Below are 13,924 nucleotides of genomic sequence, written 5' to 3'. Positions count from 1 at the left end.
CCAACTCCAATTCTATCCTCGCTCACCCAACGTGACCCTGAACTGATTACGAATTCGGAGACTCCACGAGGAGTCGAAGGTCGCAACGCGAAGAAGCACAGGCGCGTTCTCGTCGATTTCTGAGATTCGTTGCGAATTTTGTGTCTGTTTCGTTTCATCATTTTGCCCGGGGGGTTAACCCGCCGCGGCGTTGTCGATCCGTTGCGTGCTTCTCTCAGAATGCGACAAACTCGAAGGCATTCTCAGCCTGGCAGAAGAAGCAATTTTCTGGCGAATCGAGCGACGCGTCAAAGATACACGTATCTTCCTCTCTCCGACGCGTCGTTCCTCGTCACTTGGTATTTTTGCTTCCGCACTGCCAGCAGGCCGTATTTCTTGTTTGCACTGTCAGATTGTAGTCTGTACAAATCATGACGTCCGAGTGCACGAGTTGCACTCGCCGTACGCCAAGTTTCCGACGTGAGTCCGTCCGGACTTGGACACACCAGCGTGTCCCCAGTTGTTCCGCCGCCGGTGGCGAAACTTTGACCGGCACCTTGAGCATCTGCCAAAGGTTATCTGATTTTTATGTTCATTATCCGACACCGCACTTCATCAAGCGCCGAGCATATGATCGCCGGCGCAAACACGAAGATGCCGGTCCATCAGCGATCGATAGCGTTTGTTCTTGGACCTTTTCCAATATACGGGAAGCCACACGAAGCGTGATTATCGCATCGAACTCGGCGGTCATAGCCGCGAGATTTGAAATCCTAATGTCGAAATCCTAATGGGGTTCTTAGACAACGGCGTCCGCACACACGGGGGATCTGAAATGATGTAGCAGATATATCGATCTACTTTCCTTTGCTTCGTCTGATATACGTCTGAATACGGGTGAAAAGTAATCGAAAATATCGATGTAAAATACTTCGGTAGAAGTAGGAAGTACTCGTGACTTGGTGTAATCGTTGAGAAAATCTGGTTCCCCATGCCTGTCACGCTGTACTCTTCTTTGCACGTAGCAGCTCTAAAAGCTCGTCCTTTACTCTAAAAACCGCAGTTTCAAGTTTATCCCTTTGAATCGCAAATATTTAATCAGGCGGGGTTTGTACGCGATCCCAAAGCGTGCATTGGACTCCATCGGATTATTTTTCTCTCTTTCCCATTTTACCTGTGTCAATATGCACGAAATAACATTTTGAAGTCGTTCGATTCATTTTGATCACTCTCAGACATAAAAATGGCACAAGTATTCCGTCGATAAATATTCGGTATAGAGAAAAGGTCGTGGAATTGATTTTCGAGTGAACGTCGAGGTCATGTGTGAAAAAAATATTTCCAACGACTCGTCTACGTGAACGAAGTTTTTCGTTGAACTCTCACGCCTGTATTCATTTGATCATTCACGAACGATGTTGAAACGTCAAACGAAAATGACGAGAAAGAGGCGACGATTAAAACTATAGGATTCTCAGTTTGATTCGTCTAATAATACGTTGTCGATTATCGTGACGCGAGGATCATACTGGTCGCATTAGCGGAACTCGATTACGAGCTGAGCTGACTGAGATTACACAAATGTGTTTATGCTGTACAAACGCTGCTAATGCATGGGTAAAGTGCGTTTATCTGCGCTCCGCGGCAATAATCTTTCGTTAGAGACAGCGAGCACGTGGTGCGACGTGGCGCGTCGCATCGCGCCGAAGGTAAAAATAGTTTACGTAGCCTTTGATGAACGCCACGTTCATAGTTTCAGGTCAGCGGAACGCCCATAAAGGATTGAAGAAAAAACAAAAATGCAGGAGATATTATTCGTCGCTGATATTTTATATTCGCGCTATAAATAGCGACAAAATGCGAGTTTGTACATATATATGTGTGTGTGTGTGTGTGTGTGTGTGTGTGTGTGTGTGTGTGTGTGTGTGTGTGTGTGTGTGTAGTTCTTAAATAATTATCGAGGATGTAAACAAAGTCTTTGATACCGTATAAGCCTCCTCAAGAATATAAATCTGCGCGACAATTTTAATTGTCAATTGAAAGCTGTCGATGTACTGATATTTTTTCGTTGAAGAAACATACGTCAGAAAGGACCAAAGTATCTCCCGTGAAAAGAACAATCGGTAGCTTCGGGATGGCCTTATGCATTTCGTGCAAATCCTTAATTTTTCGATAATTTCAAAGTAGTCATTGTTGGCTTACCTTCCATCAGTGTACCACGTCGAGAAGCACATACTTTTCGTCGGTGTAGATGGGCTCTTAGGTGCGTTATTAGTCAACGGTGATTTCGACGACGACGATGACGAAGACAAGGTTGAGATGCCGCTCTCAGGCGTACGTGGCGATCGGTTCTCCTCGCTGGCGAAGGTTCCCGGTTGCCAAGAGTACCTGGTCTTTGCATGAGGGCTACCGCGATTGGGACTCGAGCCGCGGGAGCTGGACACGCTCTTGGGACTTTTGGGGCTCTTTAAGCCGCCCGAACTGAAGACGCGGCCCAGTCGCAGCCTCAGGGATGTTTTACACTTGGGTGACGGAAAACAATTGCTGTCGACACTCGAGAGCACCTGCTCGGCCGATTCCAAATTACTCGTCATAATTCTCACCACGCGATCGGCACGAACACTTGGAAAAATCCGTCGAATCCTGAATTTAACAATACGTGCTCTTTCGAAACTATTCAAAACGAAACAAAAGAAAAACAATGCATACACCACTTTACTTAATAACGTGAAGTAGTATGAAAAATCCTTTTTATCGTAGAAATTGTTGCGTTTTATGCGTCTTATACAACATATACGTGATCGAACTGATTATGAATGTCGACGTGAGAAATTATCGTTCTCGCACACATATACAAAAATGTAATAGTTTTCCCTCGGGACTTGGGAGCTGATAGTTGCTACTGATAAAAAAACGCTCAAAGTCGCAAAAATTACAATTGAACAATTCAACAATCGAGAAGCCGAACGTTATCCACGAACCACACCGATTGCTCGCCGTTGCTAAACGTATTCGATTGTACAAATTTTACGTTTGAATTATACCCACGCACGCACGCACGTACGCATGTACGCACTAGAATGGCATTAAACAGTGACTACAACGGGAGAAAGATCTCGCTGGCAAGTCGAGCAAATTCCCAAAGTGACCCAAAGACGACTTCCTGTCGCCGTTTAACCGCATCCTTTTCCACATCCGCTTTATCAACTCCTTTATCAAGGATCTTTATGCGTAAATATATGAGAGAAGGGATCAATAATATGAAAGCGGGAGAGTGGAGAGGGGGAAAGCTATTTGGGTGTAAAAGCGATAAAACACCGGGACACACTCGACGTACCATCAGGTTCGCGCGTTTTATCTAATCGACGCTTGAAAATCGTAGCGTGTCAAAAGCAGCTAATCACATCGTAAATAGTCGAATGAGTTACTCTCCATAATCCGGCGATTCCAAATGCTTTGCACATATTGAAGCAACAACCGGCTAGTGCGAGTGTGACACGGCGCGAGAAGTGGAGACGCGAAAGAACTAGAAACAAACTTGGAATTGTCTAGTTTATATATTGCCGTTGTTTTACAGATCGACACACACGTTGCACGATACAATTGGGCACAATGATAATAAATAATCGGATCATGCAAGTTCGCTCGGAGTGGCCCATCACCCGCACGATGGACGACAACGCAACGACCTAAGAATAATCTTCGGTGATGATGAAAAGGAGATGCAGGGCCGAGCCAAGTTCGACCCCTGTGTCACAATGTACATGTTATACTATCAACACGGCGACATATTTATTATAAATATAATAACAATTCATCGCTATTTGAACGTGCGCGAACACTCTGAGTACCATCGATAACAGAGAGAATACCATCAGTGGCGTGAACACGACTGAAATGATAGTTGAATGGAACGCAAGGATGAGGCGAAGGAGAAGGAGAAAAGAGAGTGTGGGGCAAGGGGGAGGGAAATGTGGTGTAAAGGATGATAATCGAACTAATGTGTCGTGACAACCGCCGTGCGCGGGCATCTCGCACGCGCGCGCGCGCGCGATTGTGTCCTGACACCTCTAACCGCACGATGGTGCGCACGTGATGCGCATTAAGGGCGCACCTACTTTGTTGCTTGTTCTAGATAAGCGATCAAATCGCCACGTTCTTGCGGTTTCTTCAACCCGGCGAACACCATCTTTGTGCCGGGAATGTACTTCTTTGGGTTTTCTAGGTATTCGAACAAGGTGTCTTTGGTCCAAGTAATACCTGAATGAAAATATAAGATCAACGGTTATATATCCTCGCAATCCTAATTTTATAAAAATTATTTTGAAACTAGAAAAATTGTGACAGCCGTTGATATCCATATTAACGTTTTCGTCAAGAAAAATCGAATCTACTTATTTATATACAAGTTAATTCTCCCTCTCATATTCTTTATTTTTATAATTTTTATTTAGAATCATCATTAGACAATGATATCAAGTATAAACTGCTTTATTTCGCTAACATACGCAGAATTGTCAGATTTCTGATCATCTAACGACATCATAATTGAATTAGCTGACATGGCTGAAAATTTCTATTATAAATTGTTGTCGGTTAATCATCAATTAGTTTAACAGAGTTTAATGAAAGTTATTTTCATCTTTAAAATTATAATCGCGGGCTGTGTGTGGTACTCGCTACACGGGACGGTTTGCATCGTTGTTGAGAATAATGCAGCCTAATCAAATTTTTTGTTTGTACATTCATAATCTTAACTTGTTAAATTCCTCAATCGAGTGGCGACTCACCCTTTGATTTGTTAGCGTCCGTGTACGGATAACCCGCTGCTTGACCAGTTTTCCTACCCATAAGACCGTGTAAATTCGGACCTACTTTATGTTTGCCACCCGCCTCAATGGTATGGCATTGTGAGCATCTTTGCACGAAAAGCTAAGAAAAGAAATTTGAGGTAATTATCATTTTGTAAAACTGCTTTATATTTGACGTATTATTTTTATAACCATTTCTTTTACTTTATTACCTTCTTTCCTTTTTCTACGTCACCAGCAGGAACACCCATTTTCGTTTAATTGTATAAACTGCAAAAACACATTCAATTGTGAGAAAGTTGACTACACAGAAGTAGATCTCTCATTAACATTATTTGTCAAAATAATTAAGAATGAAGAGTAAGCTTTGAACGAATTAAAATAATCCATAAATGACATCGACCTATGGCAAATGCGATGAACATTTTGCAAAAATGATTTCAAAATCATTGATCCCAAAGAGAGAATGCGTACATGAGTAAAGAATATATGAAAGAAATGTTTATATATAAATCATACTTCTAATTTTCTAAATTTATCTTTCATATATACTTTGCATGAAGCATACACTTTCATAAAAAAATGAAGAAACAACCGACAAGATTATACTTGTAATATGTATAAAAATAATGTATAACAGTTGTACACATGTGATATATTTATAATATTATGTAATGTTTTGTTATGTAAAGATCTATAAGCTATACAAACGTGAACAATTTTCCTACATCTTAAGATGCACTCGGAATAACTTCAAATAATACTGAAAAATTGCAATAAATCGCGATACTTTTGTAATATAATAACTCAAGATGTACACGTATTTTTTTGTAACGTTCCATGATATAAAGTTCTGTTATTATGTAAGAAATTAAGTTGTTCCTCTTCCTTCAACACGTCACGATGTTTAATCCAACGATATCGTAAATGACGAACATCACTAACACATTGAGGTGAAAAGTCATGACGCAATAATCGTGACATGTGAACATTTTCCTCGTCACTCAAATATCTCGAACAAGTGGCATTTAATAAAAGTAACCGCGAATAAAGGATGTGTGCGAAACATGTGCGGGGACGTCACTGTGACGTCACTTGTTGAACCATTAGAAAGAACATGAGAAAAACTAAAGGAACAAAAGCAACTGTGCGGGAGAGGAAACTCAACGGAACGCGGCGTGCAATGTGAAATGTTATCTACATTTTTTAATTCATGTTGCGATTGATTTGCGGTTTCTTCATGAATTACGACAATGATACAGATCGACCATAGTACAGATCGCGATAAATACTTGAGATAAGCTGGATTAGCTTTATTCCGACGGCACTATCCTATGGTCTGTTCTTTGTAGCTGCACTGCTGAACTGATGCAATAAGCTAGAGTGAGAAGACCCATATTTGTCTCACTTTAATTTATTGCACCAGTTCAACAGTGCAGCTACAAAAAACAGACCATTAGATGTCCACGATGTCACAAGTGAATCGTTTAAATTTATCGGTTTATAATTTGAGAAATTTCAAATTTCGACCGATCGTTCGGAAACAAAAACACTTCCCGAGAAGACTCCGTTTTCGTTCTTTTCGTCATCGTCCGCCGAGAAAGACAAACAATTCGCACTTTTCGCGAGAGTCTAAAATCGAAAGTATTCTAGGACAATCTAACACTGGCTCAGGGCCAGGGTTAGGTGGATTACGTAAGTGTCAGGCGATCGTAAGGGGCAATGTCGGACAAGTCGCAAAACGGAGGGAAAAAGGCGGTCGCCAAGTTCTTTGAATATTCGTTCACGTCTGCATATTCCTCCTCGGAGTGATTTTCCCGAAGTACCACGACTTCCGATCGACTTGGATTCGGATCAAGTTTCAAGGACAAAGAGGATACGAACGAGCACGTGGTACCTACCGCGACCGAAGACGGTTCTCTCAGATTTTCGACATGAAATTCGCGATGAAAAAGGCGCATATTCGTCATCAGCGTACTGTACGTGCACGTAATTGCTGTATATGCATCGTGCGTGCGTGAATGAACAAACATCTATTAGACTTACCGCACTTTTATATCACACACACGGATGATCCCTCGTTAACTGTCTGACGGTCCGATTGCGAATAACAGGCTCGATCGATGCTCAAACACTGGCTGGTCTCAAGAGTTGCGAGTTCGTCGTATTTTAATGACTGATGCAACCGACGCGTACATCGAGACAAGTCGCTAGATGACACTACCAGCGCGTGATTTTGGCCGCGAATTTTCATAAGCGATATTGGAATATCCGATAAATTTGTCGTTTTCGAAGTAGGCTTGTTGCTATCAAGTGAATAAAAAATAATGAATAATATAGCGCAACAATTTTGTCTCGACGGAAATGTCAGTAGATTTTAATGATTCACGACTGTTCTGACGACCATTTTACTTAAATCGTAAACAAGCGTTGAAAAGGATATAAATAGCTTGATTATCATCAAGGAACAGCAAAAACTTCTTCGGTGTGCGTGCATGTAAAACGTTTCACAGACTTCGATAAATCTTGTTTCCTTCGAAATACAGATTTTAAAAGTTCTGATCGATTCACTTAGGTTGGGTTAGATCAGGTTAGGTCAAAGTAAAGTTAGGTTAGAGGTAATGACAGAAACTGAACATCGTGATGGACACACTGAGACTAGTTGCAAGCTAAATTATCGAGGATAAGATAGAGATTTTCATCTGAAAAAAAGGAATAAAATATACGGACAGTCTTGAAATACTTTACTTAGATATGGTAAATGTCACAAAAGGCATCTTGGTCGAATGGTACGTTTGTAGAAAAATTGCGTTAATAAGGAGGTAGTAACGAGGTAGTAATGAGAATTTAAAGACTGACGGAGGGTGATTTCATTCTTTGTAATCCAAGTCTTCAGGTATGCTGAATTGTTTGTTGAAGTCCCCTACGGAAATGCCAAATTTCTTCTTGCACCAGCTCTGGATAGCAAAGATATTATCCGTCCATATATTGATCGCTTCCTTATACTTCTGTCAAAGTACCATTTATATATTTATTTGGTCAAAACTTTTCTCAACATATTTTTCAATAATACCTCTGCTTTCTTGCCCATTTCCGTGATCGTTTCTGGATCAATCTCGCTGAACTGACTAATTTGCTGTTTTATTAGCTGCTCTTCTTCTGTCAATTGTTCCACCTCTTGCAACAATTTCATTCTCTCTTCTGTGTTGTTCTTCAATTCCTATGTGATAAATTCTTGTTGTGACGTATTTGCAAGAAAGAAATTACTCTATATAAATGTATTCCAGATAGTATGTTTTGAAAAAATGATCATTTTAAAATCAGATTAAAATCTTGATATCATCCTGGATGTGCTTAGAACATCCTGAAAATATTTTCAATAATTCTGGAAAACTTGCTAGTGCAAGTATATTAAGGTATATTTGGCAATTAATCCAACTATGTATCTCACTGATATATGGTATGATAATTAGAACAAAATATTTGCAAACATGTAACTTATACTTAAGTAGTATCGTATAAAAATTTCAGCAACACCTTCTCTTTCATGATCTCTTCATTCAGTTTCTGAAGCCTAAATTCTGTCTCAACTAGTTTCTTGCTGGTATCAGCTATTATACGCTCAATCGCAGTAATTTTTTCTCTGTGAAATATTGCTCATTGAAGCATTCCTATATTTTCATATAGTTCAAACAATACAGTCAGTCTAGAATATTACCCCGGGAATCTCCAAAAGTAAGTGGAAGTGCCGATTTTTTCAGCTCGCACTAAGTCATCATCTACCAAGGCTTGTAATATATCTTTGACAGATTGCACCACAATACCCTTCTCCTTTAGCGCAATATTCTCGATCTCCTTCAATGTGAAGAATTCTCTCTTCTGATAAAATATCTGTAGCATTCGAATGCGTTTCTCATCGAGAGAGACTCCTCTTCGCTTTGACATGGTACCTGAGATATACATGAATACAATATCAAAAACACTTGTATAATGTTACACAAATTGTGTTTTTAGCGATGCAGCTATGAAACAGTTTCTTCTGCACTTGGATGACACAAGCGCATTAGGAAAGAAATTCATAATTCAAGATCTGGACGAGAGACATTTGTTCATATCTGCCGATATATTGGACACTTTGCAAGCTAAAGTGGATGATTTGATGGATCAGATATCCTTTCCATTAGCAGAGAAAGGAATGTGAACATTTACGCGAAGGAAGAAGATATCATTGTTGCAGTTTGAAATCTCAAAGAATGGCTGCTCGCGAGTCTGGTAGAATCAAGGATGCATATCAAAAGAGGGTGCTTGATGATGCCGCACGTAAACGCCGACAGAAGAAAGCCTTGGAGGCACTGGAACAAGATAACTTTCATGATGATCCACATGCTGACTTGGGTAAAGGCCAGACAGATGCGCGACAGACTCCCTCACATACGAACAATTAATGATATTCTTAACTTCATTCTTATTTCAGTGATGAGTAAGAAAGTACCGAAATTTCAAGAGACTTTGGACAGCAGGGACGCCAGTAGGAAGAAGAAGACTCGATCTGCAGAGTACTATAAACAACGTTTTCGCAAAACTTTTGCCCAATTAGTGGAAGAGGATCTCAATGTGAATCCAAATCCTCCGAATTATGCCTGTGCTCAAGCATCACCGTCTCGTTTCCCCGATAGACACTTTTGCGCTGTCTGTGGTTTTCCTAGCAATTACACTTGCATACCTTGTGGTGCCAGATATTGCTGTGTCAAGTGTCTAGGTACTCACCTCGATACGAGATGCTTAAAATGGACAGCCTGAGGTTATTTTGTCTTTTATATTTATACTGTATAAAACAATTGTCAATATACTATATATAATTCAGAGTCATCTCTTTTGTTAATAGCAGTTATATGTACACACGTGTGTGTGTGTATGTGTATATGCATGCGCGTGCGCTGTGTATCCTTTGAAAAAATTCGACAATCAAGAATACAAAAGATAATCAAAATGTATTATTTCAATAATGAAAGGCAAACGCTTTCTAGATGAAGATATATAAATTTCGAAATTTTGTTGCACATACCTCGTGTAGTATATTCAATATATTAGAATTGTTGGAAATGCTTTTAGTGATCACTTTGTGCGAGTCGATGAATATTTTACTGTACAGGTATGTTACGTGAGTAGTAACCAATGAATCTGTGTATGCAAGTTACTGTGTAAACAATTTAATTCTAGGTTGGATTTGACAATGTGGCAACACAGTCAAAGTCATACGTGTGTTATCACGTGCCCGTGTGAAATAAGGGACATTTATATTACAATTTTTATTTTAAAAGAGCAAGAAATGTAAAGAGTAATTGAGCAAACATCTAGTAATATCATATATTACAAGTGATCTAACTTGTGATATTAGATATTTTTAGTCAGTCTACTATCTATTTGCTTGAATTAAAGTTTTTGATAATCTGAGAAAACAGTGACAATATCTCAAATGTTTCCTTTTTATATTTTATATTACAAATAAAATTATTTCTGACCTGTTGTTGAATTTAGCTATTTGAAAAACAGTTGTTCAATCTGGAGGCGCATTTGCATCGCGCAGTCGTACTACTGAATATAAAGAATATAAAGTTTTTCTATCTGTTACTGAAGTATTACTTAAAGAGAAAGAGAGAAAAAGAGATGAAAAAGATTTACAACTTGCTATAATTTAGGTGAAATAATAGTCTATAATAATTCCATAAAATTTTGCAACGATTGGTTATATCCAATCGTGCTGTGTCGAATTCTTTCTTTCTTTTTATAACTAGCTCTGGGGGAAATGAATATCCCATTCACCATACACCATTCCTTATGAAAATGCTGTGCTGAATCAGAGAGGAACGTGAGAGCGACCAACATGGTGATTTCGACGACACCGACTTTCAGCACTGGGAAAGGGCGCCATCTGCATCCATTTTGAGAAGGGAACTACGATGCTACATCCACTTTCAGGTTTCGGCGGTAAAACCTGTATGTGGTGGCAGTCCGTGCTACATCCATTTTTAGGCGGTTTATGTCCGTACTACAACCATAATAGCGTATTTGACAAGCACGGTCTCGCACATTGTTACGCATTTATAATATGAATTAACATGTTAACATGTGCAAAAAAAAAAAGAACTGACTGATTGTGTATGATTAATATCATGAAGATCATACGAAGTGTCCGTAATTAGCTGCCAATCCGAAATGTGAGAGTAGATTGGGTTGAGACAAACATAAAAGTCCTATACCATTTTGCGAGATTCGCAATAATTATCGAGTTATTAATGACAGAAATCTGAGAAGTAAAAGCGCGCCGACATAGACTACGTTTACACGACTTCTAACTTCGACTTAGTAACTACCGTAGTTAGTGCAGTCTCGAATCCGATTAGAGTATATTTTTAGATCTAAAAGAATATACCAATCGAATCAAAGAATTCACTAACTACGGTTGTTACTAATCCGGATTAACCTTGCCGTGTAAACGTAGTCATTGATGGTACAAAAAGCGTTGCAGCTGCTCGGGACAGCGATCATGAATCTTTTCCCTAGCGTGAACTAATAAAAAGTGAAAGACTTCTGTGAATCAGTGAAAAATGAAAAATTTTATATGAATTTGTGAAAATCGAAACATTTCACACGACAATTGAGTCGTTCAACATGGCAGTTGCACGTTCTGGATAATTCAATGAATACCACAGAAATCAAAATGATCAAAATAATAATGTCAGTGTAGTCCGAAGGATATTACGTGACACGCAAAATCCGTTTGATATAATATCCAAAGAAAATGTTTCAAAATATGTATGTACAGGTAATATAAACTTTATGCACCGACGAGATATACTACAAAGACTGATGGCCTTACGGGATTTAGCTTACCAGAGAAATTTCCCTGGTGAGGCACCCGAGCGAAAAAGACCGTCTCGCATTTAGCGCAGTAAAATTTAATGGGAACTAATACTTTTCAATCCTTTTCTTCGGACCAAAAAGATTCAGAATTCAGACATATTCAAAATGTCAATACTTTTTAATACGTTTCAATTCGACATTTTATATAGGAAAGCAGGACGAAGGGAATGGGATGCGGGCAACGATACATCATGCGTCTCCAGACATGTCAAATCGTTTATTATAGAGGAGACTTTGATACGGCAAAATGTATTCGAATATTTAATCGTCCCACGGACCACTTATATATAATAAAAAAAAAAAATTAACGCGGACAAATGAACGATTCGTATCAATTTTTCCTTTTCTTATAGAGCAATGAAAGAGTAAATCAGTATCAAAAATCGAATACCGATTAATACCATAAATTAGTGTCAGAAAATTGTCCAATGACAATTTGTTCTCATTTTTCAGGTAGTTACCGCTGTAATTTACACAACAAATTAACACAGTTAAACGAACGATTCGTACCAATTTTTCTTCTCTTATAAAGAAATGAGAGAATAAATCAGTACCAAAAATCGGAGGCTGATCAATACCTTATTTATTCATCAAATTAACGCGGACTAATGGACGATTCGTATTAATTTTCTGTTTTCTTATAGAAAAATGAAAGAGTAAATCAGTACCGAAAATCAAATATCGATTAATACCATAAATCAGTGTCAGAAAATTGTCCAAGCGCAATGACAATTTCTTCTAATTTTTCAGGTACTTACCCCTCTAATCTTATTCAACAAATTAACTTGGATAAACGAATGATTCGCATCAATTTTTTTTGTCTTTTAAAAAATGAGAAAATAAATCAATATCAAAAACCGAAGACAGATCAATACCATAAATCAATGTCAAGAAAATTGTCCAAGTACAATGACAAGTTGTTTTCATCTTGCAGGTACTTACCCCACTAATTTACTCAACAAATTAAGTTGGATAAAAGAACGATTCGTATCAATTTTTATTCTCTTATAAAGAAATTAGAGAATCAATCAGTACCGAAAATTGAAGACCGAACAATATTTAATTTATTCATCAAATTAACGCGGATAAATGAACGATTCGTATGAATTTTTTCTTTCTTATAGAGAAATGAAAGAGTAAATCAGTACCAAAAATATCGAATATCGATTAATACCATAAAACAGTGTCAAAATATTGCCCACGTGCAATGATAATTTGTTCTTATTTTTCAAGTACTTACTCCTCTAATCTTATTCAACATATTAACTCGGATAAACGACCGATTCGTATCAATTTTTTTTGTCTTATAAAAAATGAGAAAATAAATTAATACCGAAAACCGAAGACAGATCAATACCATAAATCAATCTCAAGAAAATTGTCCAAGCAATGACAAGTTGTTTTCATCTTGCAGGTACTTACCCCACTAATTTATTCAACAAATTAAATCGAATAAAAGAACGATTCGTATCAATTTTTATTCTCTTATAAAGAAATTAGAGAATCAGTCAGTACCGAAAATTGAAGACCGATCAATATTTAATTTATTCATCAAATTAACGCGGATAAATGAAGAATTTGTATCAATCTTTTTTTTTTCTTTTATAGAGAAATCGAAGACTAAATCAGTATCGAAAACCGAATATTGATCAATACTATAAATCAGCGTTAGAAAATTGTCCAAGTGCAATGACAAGTTGTTTTCATCTTGCAGGTACTTACCCCACTAATGTATTCAACAAATTAAATCGGATAAAAGAACGATTCGTATTAATTTTTATTCTCTTATAAAGAAATTAGAGAATCAGTCAGTACCGAAAATTGAAGACCGATCAATATTTAATTTATTCATCAAATTAACGCGGATAAATAAACGATTCGTATGAATTTTTTTTTCTTATAGAGAAATGAAAGAGTAAATTAGTACCGAAAATTGAATATCGATCAATATCGTAAATCAGTGTTAGAAAATTGTCCAAGTACAATGACAATTTGTCCTCATTTCTCAGGTATTTATCCCTCTAATTTACTCAACAAATTAACTCGAATAAACGAATGATTCGTATCAATTTTTCTAGTCTTATAAAGAAATGAGAGAATAAATCAGTACCGAAAATTGAAGGCCGGTCAATATTTAATTTATTCATCAAATTAACGCGGATAAGTGAACGAGTCGTATCAATTTTTTTTTCTTGTAGAGGAATGAAAGA

The 13,924-nt window shown here is 37.9% G+C and overlaps 5 protein-coding genes across 9 annotated transcripts; 2 read left to right on the top strand and 3 right to left on the bottom strand.

Moving 5' to 3' along the window:
- Positions 1-977: 977 nt before the first annotated feature.
- LOC105181389 (putative protein TPRXL) lies at positions 978-2,573 on the bottom strand. Its single transcript, XM_011138129.1, has 2 exons — positions 2,182-2,573; positions 978-1,029 (listed from the first exon to the last, which is right to left on the bottom strand). Exons 1-2 carry the CDS (start codon positions 2,571-2,573, stop codon positions 978-980), a joined length of 444 nt encoding a protein of 147 aa, XP_011136431.1.
- Positions 2,574-3,520: 947 nt separating this feature from the next.
- CytC (mitochondrial cytochrome C) lies at positions 3,521-6,967 on the bottom strand. The gene is made up of 4 exons (XM_011138127.3): positions 6,837-6,967; positions 5,003-5,060; positions 4,770-4,911; positions 3,521-4,239 (listed from the first exon to the last, which is right to left on the bottom strand). Exons 2-4 carry the CDS (start codon positions 5,039-5,041, stop codon positions 4,094-4,096), a joined length of 327 nt encoding a protein of 108 aa, XP_011136429.1. The 5' UTR covers positions 5,042-5,060; positions 6,837-6,967; the 3' UTR covers positions 3,521-4,093.
- Positions 6,968-7,426: 459 nt separating this feature from the next.
- On the top strand, positions 7,427-9,068 carry Tfb5 (transcription factor B5). Its single transcript, XM_011138126.2, has 2 exons — positions 7,427-7,579; positions 8,805-9,068. Exons 1-2 carry the CDS (start codon positions 7,545-7,547, stop codon positions 8,989-8,991), a joined length of 222 nt encoding a protein of 73 aa, XP_011136428.1. The 5' UTR covers positions 7,427-7,544; the 3' UTR covers positions 8,992-9,068.
- LOC105181384 (meiotic nuclear division protein 1 homolog) lies at positions 7,518-10,513 on the bottom strand. 5 transcript variants are annotated; one of them, XM_019840559.2, is made up of 6 exons: positions 10,313-10,468; positions 9,856-9,971; positions 8,509-8,740; positions 8,328-8,433; positions 7,864-8,010; positions 7,518-7,798 (listed from the first exon to the last, which is right to left on the bottom strand). In XM_019840559.2, the coding sequence occupies exons 3-6, from the start codon at positions 8,733-8,735 to the stop codon at positions 7,661-7,663; spliced, it is 618 nt and encodes a 205-aa protein (XP_019696118.1). In that variant the 5' UTR covers positions 8,736-8,740; positions 9,856-9,971; positions 10,313-10,468; the 3' UTR covers positions 7,518-7,660. The 5 variants fall into 5 exon arrangements, with proteins under 5 accessions (XP_019696118.1, XP_019696119.1, XP_025158671.1 ...); XM_019840560.2 differs by lacking the exon at positions 9,856-9,971 and having other exon boundaries at positions 10,313-10,513; XM_025302886.1 differs by lacking the exon at positions 10,313-10,468 and having other exon boundaries at positions 9,856-10,154.
- Positions 9,005-9,655, top strand: LOC105181383 (zinc finger HIT domain-containing protein 1). Its single transcript, XM_011138123.3, has 2 exons — positions 9,005-9,185; positions 9,265-9,655. Exons 1-2 carry the CDS (start codon positions 9,044-9,046, stop codon positions 9,588-9,590), a joined length of 468 nt encoding a protein of 155 aa, XP_011136425.1. The 5' UTR covers positions 9,005-9,043; the 3' UTR covers positions 9,591-9,655.
- Positions 10,514-13,924: the final 3,411 nt, after the last annotated feature.

The sequence above is a fragment of the Harpegnathos saltator genome, unplaced genomic scaffold (genome assembly GCF_003227715.2).
Source record: "Harpegnathos saltator strain DR-91 unplaced genomic scaffold, Hsal_v8.6 scaffold518, whole genome shotgun sequence".
NCBI lineage: Eukaryota > Metazoa > Arthropoda > Insecta > Hymenoptera > Formicidae > Harpegnathos > Harpegnathos saltator.
This window is presented reverse-complemented; position numbering and strand designations above follow the sequence as displayed.

What these genes read in the sequence shown, in the direction of transcription:
- LOC105181383 (XM_011138123.3), top strand. Translation starts at nt 9,044, where the DNA reads ATGGCTGCTCGCGAGTCTGGTAGAATCAAGGATGCATATCAAAAGAGG. An exon ending in TGATCCACATGCTGACTTGG is followed by an intron (nt 9,186 to 9,264) that starts GTAAAGGCCAGA and finishes TTCTTATTTCAG; the next exon opens with TGATGAGTAAGAAAGTACCG.
- Tfb5 (XM_011138126.2), top strand. Translation starts at nt 7,545, where the DNA reads ATGGTAAATGTCACAAAAGGCATCTTGGTCGAATG. An exon ending in AAAGGCATCTTGGTCGAATG is followed by an intron (nt 7,580 to 8,804) that starts GTACGTTTGTAG and finishes TTGTGTTTTTAG; the next exon opens with CGATGCAGCTATGAAACAGT.
- LOC105181384 (XM_011138124.3), bottom strand. Translation starts at nt 8,753, where the DNA reads ATGTATATCTCAGGTACCATGTCAAAGCGAAGAGGAGTCTCTCTCGAT. An exon ending in TACTTTTGGAGATTCCCGGG is followed by an intron (nt 8,434 to 8,508) that starts GTAATATTCTAG and finishes AATATTTCACAG; the next exon opens with AGAAAAAATTACTGCGATTG. An exon ending in AAATGGGCAAGAAAGCAGAG is followed by an intron (nt 7,799 to 7,863) that starts GTATTATTGAAA and finishes GTACTTTGACAG; the next exon opens with AAGTATAAGGAAGCGATCAA.
- CytC (XM_011138127.3), bottom strand. Translation starts at nt 5,041, where the DNA reads ATGGGTGTTCCTGCTGGTGACGTAGAAAAAGGAAAGAAG. An exon ending in ACGTAGAAAAAGGAAAGAAG is followed by an intron (nt 4,912 to 5,002) that starts GTAATAAAGTAA and finishes TTCTTTTCTTAG; the next exon opens with CTTTTCGTGCAAAGATGCTC. An exon ending in GGACGCTAACAAATCAAAGG is followed by an intron (nt 4,240 to 4,769) that starts GTGAGTCGCCAC and finishes ATTTTCATTCAG; the next exon opens with GTATTACTTGGACCAAAGAC.
- LOC105181389 (XM_011138129.1), bottom strand. Translation starts at nt 2,573, where the DNA reads ATGACGAGTAATTTGGAATCGGCCGAGCAGGTGCTCTCGAGTGTCGAC. An exon ending in ACGTGGTACACTGATGGAAG is followed by an intron (nt 1,030 to 2,181) that starts GTAAGCCAACAA and finishes TGCGGTTTTTAG; the next exon opens with AGTAAAGGACGAGCTTTTAG.